This window comes from Barbus barbus (genome assembly GCF_936440315.1).
Source record: "Barbus barbus genome assembly, chromosome: 32".
Classification (NCBI taxonomy): Eukaryota; Metazoa; Chordata; class Actinopteri; order Cypriniformes; family Cyprinidae; genus Barbus; species Barbus barbus.
The window spans coordinates 10,294,654-10,309,407 of NC_136760.1; the positions used below are offsets into that span (position 1 = coordinate 10,294,654).

General features: G+C 37.4%; 1 protein-coding gene across 1 annotated transcript in view; it reads left to right on the plus strand.

Moving 5' to 3' along the window:
* The window catches only part of avl9 (AVL9 homolog (S. cerevisiase)), a 118,147-nt gene extending 111,892 nt beyond the window's left edge, over positions 1-6,255 (plus strand). The window contains exon 16 of the mRNA XM_079389376.1: positions 5,484-6,255. Within this exon, the coding sequence (XP_079245502.1) occupies positions 5,484-5,596 (113 nt within the window). The 3' untranslated portion in view covers positions 5,597-6,255. The remainder of the gene's footprint in view (positions 1-5,483) is intronic.
* Positions 6,256-14,754: the final 8,499 nt, after the last annotated feature.

A 14,754-nucleotide genomic window follows, 5' to 3' on the forward strand; every position in this document is an offset into this window, starting at 1 on the left:
AATAATATCAGAAAGGCAATTGGCACATCTTCTAGTTATGCAGAGGTCACACAGATTCGACCGCATTTTCAAAAAGTAGTAACTATGTCTGTTTTTGAAGCAATTGATGATAAAATTTTGGAAGAAATAGTACAGCACCTTAAATCGTCAACCTACTATCTTGACACACTTCCCACATCTTTTTTCAAAAGAGTGCTAAACTGTTTAGAAGCTGATCTCTTAGAAGTGGTGAACACCTCACTTCTTTCTGGGACTTTTCCAAACTCCCTGAAAACTGCAGTTGTTAAGCCCCCTCTGAAAAATCTTGATAACACCATATTGAGCAACTGTAGACCCATATCAAATCTTCCTTTCATAAGTAAGATTATTGAAAAGGTAGTTTTTAATCAACTGAACAACTACTTAAACTCAACTGGATATCTGGACAAGTTTCAATCTGGTTTCCGAGCGCATCACAGCACAGAGACAGCGCTCATTAAGATAATAAATGATATTCACTTTAATTCTGATTCTGGAAAAATATCAGTGCTGGTACTACTAGACCTTAGTGCTGCGTTTGACACACTTGATCATAACATACTTCTAGAGAGACTGAAAAACTGGGTCGGGCTTTCTAGGATGGAACTCAAATGGTTCAGGTCATACTTAGAAGGGAGAGGTTGTTATGTGAGTATAGGACAGCATAAGTCTAAGTGGACGTCCATGACATGCGGAGTCCCACAAGGCTCAATTCTTGCACCGCTCTTGTTTAGCTTGTATATGCTACCACTAAGTCAAATAATGAGAGAGAACCAAATTACCTATCACAGCTATGCTGATGATACCCAGATTTACCTAGCCTTATCTCCAAATGACTACAGCCCCATTGACTCCCTCTGCCAATGCATTGATGAAATTAACAGTTGGATGTGCCAAAACTTTCTTCAGTTAAACAAGGAGAAAACTGAAGTCATTGCATTTGGAAACAAAGATGAAGTTCCCAAAGTGAATGCATACCTTGACTCTAGGGGTCAAGCCACTGAAAATCAAGTCAAAAATCTTGGAATGATTCTGGAGACAGACCTTAGTTTTAATAGTCATGTCAAAGCAGTAACTAAATCAGCATACTATCATCTCAAAAACATTATTCAGAATTAGATGTTTTGTTTCCAGTCAAGACTTGGAGAAACTTGTTCATGCCTTTATCACCAGCAGGGTGGATTATTGTAATGTCTCCTCACCGGCCTTCCCAAGAAGACCATTAGACAACTGCAGTTCATCCAGAATGCTGCTGCCAGGATTCTGACAAGAACCAGAAAATCTGAGCATATCACACAGTCCTCAGGTCCTTACACTGGCTTCCAGTTACATTTAGGATTGATTTTAAAGTACTTTTACTCGTTTATAAATCACTCAATGGCCTAGGACCTAAATAAATTGCAGATTTGCTCACTGAATATAAACCTAACAGACCACTCAGATCATTAGGATCGAGTCAGTTAGAAATACCAAGGGTTCACACAAAACAAGGGGAGTCTGCTTTTAGCTATTATGCCACCCGCAGTTCGAGCCAGCTTCCAGAAGAGAACAGATGTGCTAAAACATTAGCCACATTTAAATCCAGACTCAAAACTCTAGCTGTGCATTTATTGAATGAGCACTGTGCTACGTCCGAACTGACTGCACTGTATTTTATGCATAATCATTTTATATTCTTAACTGTTTTAAATTCATTTTAAATACATCTTTATAGAATTTTAAAAGTTTAAACAGAAGGCTTAAAGTAGTATTGTGATGGTAAAGAGAATGTGGGCAAAGACAGACAAGTTTGTTGGTTGATCAGTTTATAAAACTAGGACCTTCTGAGTTCTATTTGTTTGGTTTCTGGTTAGGGACTGTCTATAAGCGGAGGGAGTGCGGGAGGGGGAGAGCGATGACTCACTCAGACGTGAGTGAGGGACATCAGCAGAAGAAAACTGGTGTCATAATTAAGGTACACCTGTAAAGGTGTACGAGTGCACACAGAGGTGGACAGTAGTGGAGTACATTTACTTGAGTATTGTACTTCAGTACACTTTTTGAGTACCTTTACTTGAGTTGTTTTTTTCTGGAAACTTGTGACTTTAACTTCACTACATCTGAAAGACAAATATTGTACTTTTCACTCCACTACATTTCTATCAAGGTCCTCGAAGTAGAAAGTCGTTATGCAGCAGCTTTGAGAGCCAGTGAGTGATTTTTATTTATTTATTTTTTTCGAAAATGTGATTTTTTGACTACATATCAGTAATTACTCTTGTCGGGTTACGTAAAGTGATTTTCCTAGCATTTTTTAACACTGACCAGTTGCAAATGTGATATGTGTTTGCAACGATTCAATATTAAGAAGTTTATATTGTGGTATATGTTTGACACAATATTGTCTGATTTTGCAAAATTGTGTAAACGAAAATATTACCTATAAAGCCACAGAACAACTGTAGTGCATCTCATAACAAAACACAATAGGTGTTGGAATTGAACCAGCGCTGCACAGACGTTCTGTGTATGACATCAACGTACCGCGAGAGCGATGATGTCAAATAAATCTTGCTGTTTTGCTTTTTTGTTAAAGCAGTGTTACCGTTGTAATGTTATACAGCTACAGTTTTGTTGCTGGGTTTTAAAGCAGGTTTGATTTTTATTTATTTTTTTCCGTATCACTCTGTATTTACAGCATTTTCAGCTAAATGCATTCTCTAAGGCACTAAGAGCTGTAGAGGCAAATAGTGCATCTGAAGGTATAGGAAATACCGAGAGAATGTGATGCGTTAGAAGGGATGTTCTAGTTGTAAATCACTCTACCAACTTGAAATTCCTACCATTACAGACAGGGGCGCGCCCCGAGTTTTAGCGAATAGGTCAGATATGATGGTCAAAGTAAGTAGGGGGTAAAGTAGTGGAATAGTTAGGTGTTTTGGAAGTTTTTTTTTCACTTAGTGCGGAAGAGTTTGAACAAAGCTTTAGAATATTTGTTTTTTAATTCCTTATTTTTATTGTTGTGATTATTATTATTTTTTTTTTTTCATTAATTATTTACTATTATTTACTATTTACTAGTAAATATTACTAGTATTTTTTTATTTTACTTCTATTTACTTCCATTTTTATGTAAATCACTTTGAATTACCACTGTGTATGAAAAACTTATGGACCTATGGAAAAACTTGCCTTGCCTTGCCTTGAGGTGTTTGTGCTGATATGCTTATTAGGTTTTCACCAAGCGTGGCATTGTGCATTATGGCCAAACATCTCTACCGTGGTCTCATCTGTTCAAAGGACATTGTTCTAGAAGTCTTATGGTTTATTTAGATGCAACTATGCAAACCTAAACTATGCTGTAGATAGAAGAGGCTTTTTTTTCTGGCAAGCCTTCCAAACATGCCATACTTGTCCCATATTTTTCTAATTGTACTGTCATGAACTTTATCATTTCACATGTTAGCTGAGGCCTGTAGAGTCTGCGGTGTAGTTCTTGGGTTGTCTGCCATTTCTCTGAGCGTTACACAGTCTGATCTTGGAGTGAATTTGCTGAGACGTCCACTCCTGGGAGGATTAGTGTCTGTTTTGAATGTCTTCCACTTCTTCCTCACTGTAGAATGATAGACTTCAAATTGTTTGGAAATGGCCGTGTCAGTCTTCCCAGATTGATGGCATCAACAATTGCTTCTATAAGATTACTGCTGATGTCTTAACTCTTTGGCATTGTGTTAGCACACACCTGAAGGCTCCAGACCAGCAAACACTTCTGCTTTTATACAGGTGCTCACACTTGCTGATGATCAGTTAATCAAAGGCTTTTGATTAGCAGTGCCTGGCTGCTACTTACCCTCTTAATTCTTATGTTAATAGTAAGGGTGTCCTAACTTTGTCACAAATGGCTTTTTCCATTTTCCATTTTTGGCATTTTGTTGAATAAATAATGGCACGGTGCAATATGTCATGTGTTGTTGTTCATCTGAGGTTTTATTTTCCAAATTGTAAGACCTGTCAAGGACCAGATTTTTATTTTTTTTATTATGTCCTGATACGTAAAATCATGGAATTCAAGAGAGTCTCCTTACTTTTTCACATGAGTGTGTGTGTGTGTGTATATATATATATATATATATATATATATATATATATATATATATATATGTGTGTGTATATATATATATATATATATATATATATATATATATATAAATTTACATTTAGTCATTTAGCAGACGCTTTTATCCAAAGCGACTTACAAATGAGGACAATAGAAGCAATCAAAACCAATCAATTAGTGTTAGAGGGTCAGATAGATACAAAGAAGGCTAATAGATACAAAGAAGACTAATAGAATAGTTATAAAATAGAATTAGAATAGAGAGTGCTAGAGTTAGAGGGTCAAATTAAGATTGAATAGATGTGTTTTTATGCCGTTTCTTGGAGATGGCTAAGGACTCAGCTGCTCGGATTGAGTTGGGCAGGTCATTCCGCCAAGAGGGAACAATTAATGAAAAAGTCTGTGAAAGTGACTAATCGACTAGTCGACTTCAGTGCTCTGCCATGATGCTTTAAGCTTGTCGTCGACTAGTCGCTGGTCCTATAGAGGGCGCAACAGAATAAGAAATCTACATTTACGCTCCGTTTCCTAGCAGTTAAAATTACAAATGAATTAATAACCTGAAAGCGCTCCACAAGACATGAGTGGTAATTACAGGATGCTCGAAATTGAACGGGAGAATGCACATTTTAAACAGCTTATTGTACAGGTAAGTTAATCACATTCTAATCTAGTGCGCAGATCGCGCGCACAGAATCATTCAGCACGGCAAATGTATTGTCAACACTGTTCTGCGATTTCTCAATAAAATTGCTTAGAAACTGAAAAGTTCAAGCATATATTTCTTAATAACTAAATCCCACAGCTTCACTACTAGTAGAGAGACGCTGCAAGGTAGAATTCATTCACACACGCAATCGATCTCACTAATGCATTCATTCATATGAATGTAATCTTTACTGTGCTACTTATCTGATTTAGAATGAGCAAAAATCTGTGAGAAATATAACTACCCAAAGATGAAAGAACTCATAAAAAATTAGCTGTTATAGGAGCAATAGCCATGTGGGCAGCGCTGTGGCATATGCCATAGCTGTGCACAAGATGTTTGTTACAGCTCCAGACTTATTTGTTAATTAATGACGTCATCAGCGACTAGTCGACTTTGACTCGAATTTCATCACATAAAAGTCGACTTTAAAAAATCAGAAGTATGCATATATATATATATATATATATATATATGTCTGTGTGTGTGTGTGTGTGTGTGTGTGTATAATATATGAATACTTTTACCAGGCACTGTGTTTGTGTCATGTGTGATGCTGAAATAAGTTACTCAAATATTCCATGTTATTGGTTGAATGTTTTGTCCACTCTGGGTTTTGTAGCAATTATTTCTTGCTTGGCTTTCAATATTTTGTTTTAGGTCAGTCAGTAGGTGGAGCTTTGACCGTTGCAAAATCAGCCATGTCATCCTGGTTCTCCATGCTGGCTCAGCCGAATGCAGCAGTCAGTGCATCTCCACAGTCTGCAGATTGACGTCTACTGTTGTACTAAATAATGAAGACAATATGCAGACGTTGCACACATCACTATTATTATATGAAAATTAAGAATGTTATAGAGCAAGAGAGAATGAAAAATAGGTAAAATAAAAAGAGGTCTAAAACAGCTATCTTCATTTTAGATGTAGTACTTGTAGTAGTTGTAATGGTAATAAACACTTGTAATGGTAATAAATACTGGAATAATGAAAACATTTTCTTCTTCTTGTGACAAAATAAACTAATTTCAGGTGTTCAGTTTGGGATTGTTTAGGTTTTGGGACTCACCTTTGTAAATCTTGAAGCCTGTCTATTCTGAGATCAGGTAACCAAATGTTTTATAGATATTTTCCTACAAATATCACACAGATAAAATCTAATGGCATATGAAATATCACACAGATAATATCTAATGGCATATGAAAAGTGTAATAACATTATGGTCACAATCGTTTTATTGTGCTTGTTGAAGAGGGCACTGTCCACATATCTTACAAATAAAAACAGCGACACTAGAGTTTGTTCATAAATTGGACCTACATTGTGGTCAATTCAAGTCCTGTAACACAATAAAGAGAATGAAATTTAACAGATGTTTCACAAATCTTTGGGTTTTTTCACAAAGTAATTAAAATGATAAATCACGTTCTGATCAATTTTCATTTGTTCTGATCATTCATCATACCATGGTTGCAGGGGCGTGTCTACGTGGTGGCCAGGGGTGGCACCGGCCCCCCCTGAAATTTGGCTGGCCACCCCAGGTGCCCCCCCTACCAGATGTCTTGCGATAGGCTTGTTTTTAGTTCATTTCTAACTGCATCTGGCGTATCTTGACATGTGTAGGCAACTGCCTAGGGCCGCTTTCTTCTCTTCTTTATTAATTTTAGACATTTTAGCGTGATCTAAATGACAAATGTCGAGAGCGCATAATGTTACGCGATCATGTAATGCGCGAGCACGAATCTCTCCACTCGCAAGCGGATTTCCTTCACTCGCACAAAACTGGACATGTGCTTTTAAATCTACATTGTTCTTTTATGAATTGGCTCGGGTCTCACTCAGATATTGTGTGTATGCTCAAACGTTATCCTCGCATCACTGAAGACCAGAAAAGCTTCTTTTTTTTTTTAATTCAAGTGAAGAGTAGGCTTTTCTCCCTAAATGGAAGCAAGCTGAATATAGTTAGCTATTTCTAGTTATTAATTTTATTAATACTTATTTTAGTTAAGTGCTTAAATTGTAAATATGCATTTATTAAATTATTTTATGTAGTACATTTGTATTTTGTTGTTTTTGTATATATTTATAGAAGCAAATCAACCAGGTTCCAGAAATAATCACTAAGGCTGCTTCTGAAATAAGTGGGGGTGCTCTCTTAATGCATATTTTCACATATTTTGTCCCTTCTATTGCTATCAATATGCTGCTACTTTCTAGAGCGAATCCCGCATAAATATGCAGATGTCATTCCCAAAACTTTGCAACGTGTGTGTTGGCAAAAAACAAAGTTCTACATTTTAAATGGATTGCTTAGAAAGCTCGCAAAGAGTGCTCATAACCAATAAAGCTGTCACTCTTTGTTCATTGCGATCTCACAAAGTTCTGTGAGGACCAATGAATCTCACACTGTGCAATTAATAGCCTATATAATATAGGCCTATTAACATCGTGTATCCAACCCCTCCCCCCAGCCACCCTCTTTTAAGGCAGTGCCCCAGACTGACCCCCCCCCCCCCCCCCCCCCCCCCACCATTTAAAATGCTGTAGACACGCCCCTGCATGGTTGGTGGGAGGGTAAATGGTTGTGTGCTTAAATGTATTTCACGAGTTCGCCTGCCCATCCAGTCCTGATTTTTATGGTAAACAAACTTGGCTTGCTGTCCTTAATGGAGGCTTGAACCCAAGGCTCAGCTTGAGTGCCGAGTTCAACCCCCCCAATGTGGGAGAATAAAGCCCGTTTCACACTGTACGTTGGTCCCGAAAAATTGCCAGAGTGCCTTCTGTGTGAACGCAACCACGTTGGGGACCTAGTAACATTGCCGGGTTCAGTCCCGGAACGAGCGCTGTGTGAACAATGCCGTAAAGGCTGATGACGCACGTTATCATGCGACTCTTTTACCGGGTGTTTTGAAGGCAGATCAAAGTTCACACAACGAAAAATGTGTAAACTGGAATGAAGCAGCGATCGGAGCTTCTCACTATCCGCGCTGAAGCTGAAATCATTCGCAGTTTAGTTTTTTGTCACGTGTCTTTACGGGATCTTTACAGGTTGTGTGTGAACGCACGCACAGATTCTGGAAAATCACTGGCAGTGTGAATGAACCAAAATCTAACGATCCGGGAACAATTGCCGGAACACATTACCCGTGTATTTTCCGGAATCTCTGTGTGAAAGGGGCTTAACAGAAATAGAGTAAATATGGAGGGATGCCTGAAGAATTGACGCTGGGATGGTGCAGTGAGTGCTGCTTATATAAACTCGCAATGATGATTGACAGGACTGAATGATGAGACTCCTCCCAAACCTACATTTGGAACTTAATTCTGCGCATTTTACATACCAATGCAGAAAACAGGTAAAGCAAAATATTCATGTTGCGGCAGTGCAAACAATCGTGCTTCTCCATATTGCACAGAGATACAATTAAGATGCTGTAAAAAGTGCTTCGTGTCTGTGTAATTTTGTTTGAGTACATTTTTTTCTCAAGTGGAGCGAGGTAAGTGATATAATTTAATATAAGTCATATGAGCTTGTTTGTTACGTATGTGTTCATTGTTGATTTCTGCTTAGTTCTTTTAAAACTGTCTTTTTTCATCATTTATCTGCTGTTTCTTTGTAAATGTGTATTTTATTATCCTGAGCAAAAGAAATGATGACTCTCATACATTTTGATTTACATTACCATGATTTACAGAAGACACCCACTTAAATGTCATTCAGAGTAACAGTAGTTCATATAACAAAGATCTTGTCAGGTGTATTTAGAACAAATATCATTAGATAGCATTAAAAGGCTCATTTAAGATCTCAAAACTAACTGTAATTTTACATTTTTACCAGTCTTTGCCACTATCCTTCAAAGTGAAAACCTGCAAGAATTAATTGAAAATGCCCACTTTGCTTCATTCAATCTGCTGCATTGTAAATACACCATTACGGTGCATGTCCACTAAAAACAGCAAGACTTCTCTCTGCCCAATGTAATATACAAGGTAAATATTGATATGAAAAGTTTGTAAACCCAGCCAGTATAATTACAACAAACCCATCAAAAATGCAAGATTTATCATACATACAACTGCAATTTGTCTAATCGGCATGTTTTTAAAGACTTGTGATAGACGTCATTTCCTACGTCTCAAAGCAATTGGCTGTGCCTGATGGTTTTTGTTTGATATTTGCATATAGTTGAGTGTTTCTCAACTTTTGGCCACTCTCCATACTTTCTCCGACCTGCTGTCAATCCCCCAATTCATCACATGACCATGAAACTACTGTAATGCAATAAGTAACAGGTAATAATGGTTCCCTGGAGACTTCACCTAATCATAGGGCCCTTAGGTGACTTAGGTGTTGCAGGAGGCAGGAAACACACAAAAACTAAACTCATATTAATAGCACTATACAAATTTCAAGGGATTTCCCTTCATGCACAGTCCTAGTTCATAACAGTATTATATTTGTATTGTTTTACACAATTCTTTCATCCCTATTTGGATAATCTCAAATTGTATCTTTTTTCCCCTCTTCTAATCTTTATAACAATGAACCCTTTTTTCCCCTACAGGTTGCATCAAAGTTACTGAAATTTGGACAATTTACTCTCTCACCATGACAGTCAAAACACATAAAATGAACAGTAAATATAATTATAGATGCCCATACTGTCAATAAACTCTCTCTATGGCAACGGAAGGATCAATAAACAAAGCCTTAAGTTCTCAGTTTGTTCAAGCAACCGTTTAAATGATCTGTCCACTCAGTTGTGAAGTATAGTGTGTGCAAAAAAACTCAAAAAGGTATCCAATTAGTTTATCTTATGTGAATCTTAGGAATTTGTCTGTTCTCCCTCTGTGGGTGCCTTTCAATCTGTGCCTTTCAATAGTCATTTACATTTACATTTATTCATTTGGCAGAAGCTTTTATCCAAAACAACTTACAGTTGAAGAATACAACAAGTGATTCAACATAGGATGGCAATAAACATGAGAAATGCCAGTTACATGAGGTTTTTCAAAATGACACATCATATTTCAAAATAGCAGAAGCAAGTACAGGAATGGAATAAGGGATAATCAGAGATTTTTTTTTTTCCTCAGATGCTCATGGAAGAGATGGGTTTTCAGTTGTTTCTTGAAAATTGAGATTGATTTGGCTGTCCGGATGGAGTTGGGTAGGTCATTCCACCAGCAACGAACAGTGAAAGAAATCGTCCTTGAGAGGAACCACGAGGTGTCACTCATTTACCAACCACAGGCATCTGAAGGGAATATAGACTTGTAAGAGAGAGTGGAGGTATGAGGGTGCAGAGCTCATGGCTATTCTGTAGGCCAGCACCAAATGTCTTGAACTTGACGTGAGCCGCAACTGGAAGCCAGTGCAGAGAGATGAGAAGCGGTGTGACATGGACTCTCTTGGGCTTATTAAAAACAAGACATGCTGCTGTATTCTGAATCATTTGTAGAGGTCTGATTGCAGATGTTGAATGTCCAGCCAGAAGAGCATTGCAATAGTCCAGCCTATGTTAAGCTGTGTTACATGTTCTGTTAGGAAAGGCTTGATCTTTCTAATGTGGTGCAAGATCGTACTGTTTTTGCAATTATGGGTCCCAGTGATGTATATAGTGAACAGGAGGGGCCCAACAACTGATTCCTGAGGAACGCCAGTGACCAGCTGATGTGATTTGGATACCTCTCCTCCACAACAACCATGATAAAAGAGTGGACAGAAGGATTTGATGATTAACAGGGTCCCCTCTGTACAGATCGTGTTCCCTCTGTAGAAATTGCATTTCCCCCTCGGGGGGCCCCCTCCATCGTCAGGCCCTTAGAATCATCCTAACCTCCCCCCTCCCCCCTTACGGCACCCCTGAGAGACGGGTCTCTAACTGTCAGGTTTTTTGAGCACTGGGGTTACCCGAGCCTGTTTGAATGCTGCTTGTGTTGATGATGTGTTCGAGTGATGGTAGATTGTAGGAGACAAGGGAATGGGGTCTAGAGGGTAGGTGGTAGGGTGGCTGGAGAGCAGAAGTTTAGATACTTCTTCATCTGTAAGACAAGAGAAGGAGGAGAGAAGATGGTCAGCTGGGTAAGTGTTTGGTGTGAGCTCCTGGGGAGTGGAGCCAAGAACTGACTGCTAATGGAAGTAGTTTTTTTTTGTGAAGTAATTATCAAAATTATCAGCTGTTAGTGAGGTGGTGGAAGTTGGCAGAGGGTGACAGAGGAGAGAGTTGAATGTTTTGAAGAGTTTGTGTATATCTGATGTGCTGTTGATCTTATTATGAAAAAAGGAAGTTTTGGCAGCATGAACCTTAATGGAAAATGAGCAAACAGTGACTGATACCTACTGAGATCAGCTAAATCTTTTGACTTGCACCATTTTCTCTCTGCTGCCTTGAATTTAATCCAGTGCTCACTGAAGACATTGAATAACCAGGGATTGCAGGGAGTAGCATGTACTGGTCTGGAGGAAAGTAGATAGATATTGTCTAGATGGCAGTTAGGGTAGAAAACATATCTGTGGCACAATTCACATCTAATGTTGAGAAATGTGTGGGTGTGGGAAGAGAGGATGATACCACAGAGGATAGTCAAGAAGGAGAAAGAGACCTTAGATTTCATCTAAATGAAACTGGCAGAGGGTTTGGTGGTGTGAAGAAAGGCAGATGTAGATTAAAAGTGATAATGAAATGAACCGAGACGTGAAAAGGTTTAACCAAGATGAAATCTGTGATACACTTGGAGGTAAAGATGAGGTCAAGTAGGTTACCTGATTTATGAGTACCTGTGGTGATGAGCTGTTGAAGGTCCAAAGAGGCTGTCATTAGGATGCAGATTAACATGATTGTGTGTCTTCTGCATGTTATGTAAGAGTGTTTTCATTGAGAGACAGGAATATAAAGGAAGAACATGTTGAAAGTGATGAAGAGGGGAAGGAAAATGAGGAAAAGATAGTACTGTGTCTTGTCAGTGTCCTTGCTCGGTGGAGTCGCTCAGGTAGAGTTGCAGGTTTTTATCTTTTCGTTTTTCCACATCAGCACACGATTCCACATCAGCACACCAACTATGCTTAAATATACAGCTTGCCCTGCTTGAGTGAATATAGCTGTCTACGCTTTTCTAATTAGCACAGCAAAGCCTATAGCATGCAAATGGCTTAAAATTTGAAGCAACTGCAGTACAGTTTGCCACTTAAGCGCAAATTAACAGGTATCAAAGTCTTTTTGTAGATTCTAATTATAGCTAAGATATTTTTTATTAATTCTGAGAGGTCTCTTAGACTCCATAGACAGCAAAGATACTAGCACGGTCAAGGCACAGTAACATAGTAAGGACATTATTAAAATAGTTCATATGACATCTGTGGTTATTTTTGCTCCACCCATTAGGTAAAAATTACTACTGGACGTCTATGGAAGGGGAGCTACAGGTAAGCTCCACCCATTTGCTCTTCAACTTTAATCTCATTGATCAATCCAACCTTAAAGCCCTTAAATCAGCTTCAAGAGTGTTATTATTACTCAAGACAGCAAATCTTGTTAAATAAAAAATTCTATAAATGATTTAGATCAAGGTTCTAATTGTTATTTTCTCAAATATTCCTCTCTTTTCAGGATTTTCAGTCATTTTTTTCCCTCAGGTTTAACGAAACTCGTCTCTGTGTCAGAACATTTTCTGGACCATCATCACAATGTAAAAAAATAAATCTATAAAATTTATGGTAAAAAAATATTGTAGCAATCATTTTAGGTTTTACTGTTTTGAATGGGAAGGAGAACATTTGGAATCTAACTCAAAATAACTGCTTTCAAAAGACCAATCTTTATTCATAAACAAATATATTATGTATAAAAGTCGAAGAACATTCGATGCAAACCCAAAAAAGCTGAATCTAGCTAATAGTTTGTGGGGTAAAACACCCCCAGGGGGCAATGGGTTATTTCTGTAGTTATTCTGTTCTGAACATCAAATCCTCTGTTTTTCCATCAAATGTATTCTAACTTGTTGGTTGAATAAAAATATTTGGATTTTATATTTAAAAATTACCTCAAGTTCGCATCAGGTAGATAGTTAGCTAGCCAGTTAACATCAGCCAACGAAATGTTTAAAATAGGCTATTATAATTCATAATTATTGATTATATTCTTTTTAATTTTAAGCTAAAACTGCCTGTTCTCTGATTTTGCTGTAGGCTAAATGTTTATAGCTCAGACTGGGGAGCATTTTACCCCACCCATGGGGTCGTTGTGCCCCATAGGTGGGGTAAAACGCCCCCTTGGTAATTAAAAAAAAAATATTTTTGTTAAAATTCTAATAACATGAAAACTCTGGACATTTTTCATACTTTGTTTATAATATGTCATTGTCACTAAAACTATGCTAACTTTTCTGAACACATTTAACTTTTGTTTCACAAAAAAAAATTACACAGTCTTTAAGGGGGCGGCGTTTCCCCCCACTCTACCCTACCTATAATGCTAACTATATAGGCACTAACAGTAACCCTTTTGGACTAAGTATACAAAAAACTATAGATTTCCTGTAAGATTTGTTTTGCTTGGATGATTCTAGAGACCTTCAAGATTATATGTGTGTGTATATATATATATGTGTGTGTGTCAACAAAAAATATTAATTGGTAATATAAAAATTATCTTTCTTTGTGAGGGTTTGCCTTCGTCATGCTTCCCCGAAGTAAGGGTAGGAAGTTGACAGCCTCATGTGACAGGAAGGAAGTGAATACCTTCTTTTTTTTTGTCATTTAGACATAAAACATGGATAACATCTACAAAAATACTTACAAAAGGAAAATGACAATTATAACCTGCGGCAACTATAGTTGCCGGTGGGCTTAAATTTATATTTAAATACCATAATTTCATTAACTGATATAATGTTAGGACACACTCAATAAGGGATCATATAAGAATAAGAAACACTGGCAGTTGTCGATTTATAAAAGTATGCACATTTTCTACATTATTTGTAAATAAAGTTCATCTTCAATCATTCTTCTATTATTTCAGGTTCATCCAATGTTATTTGAATGCTAGAAAAATATAGCTGGTTTTCCAAGTAAAAATCGCCAAATAACGTTTGCACGTAGTTATGTCATGATACGTAATATTTTTTTATTCACAGTGAATAGGAGTTAAAACTCCCACACCGGTGACAGTACTCCAATAACAGACCATGCAAAGTACCCAAAATATTAATATCTTTAAAATATTGCTAAGTTGCAACATTGCAAACAACAATAATTAGAAAAGGACTTTAACTGCAAGTGACACAAGCATATGTAAAACAAAGGGAACAATAACATGTTAATGTTCAAAATGTTCAGATGATTGTTTCTTTCTTTTCCTGCTTGTAATTATTAAAATTTTATATAGCCCACGTTTTTATTTAATTTTATTAAAAAAAATTTTTACCACGTTGACAATAACGCACATCTTCAACATACATTGTCTATGACCAAAAATGTAAGATATGTTTTCAGTGGACTTTTAGAATTCACTTTGCTTGAGAAGACATCAAATAGTTACAGCGTTTTTTTTTTTTTTTTTGATTTAGTCGAGTTAGTTTTGCATCAAACACGATGTGATTTTCGACAATTGAGATCTAGCAGTAACAGCGCATTTCCGCTTGGGCGAGCGTGCATGAAATCAGCCACAGGCCAGCAAACCAATGAGAACGCGCTACTATCCTGAAGAGTCATAGCGATAGAGCGGAGGCCCCGTGACTGCGGAGAATCCGCTCACTCGCAGGCTCCGATGTAGATGATGTAGATTTAGATTTACAGAAAATTACTGCCGTTTGGCAAATAAACCATTTTACGTACTTATTCCTAACTCTTTAAGCTTTAAGTTACATTTCAAATGACAAGGAATCAGCTTATAATCATGTTTATATTAATAACTCTGTGAACTTATT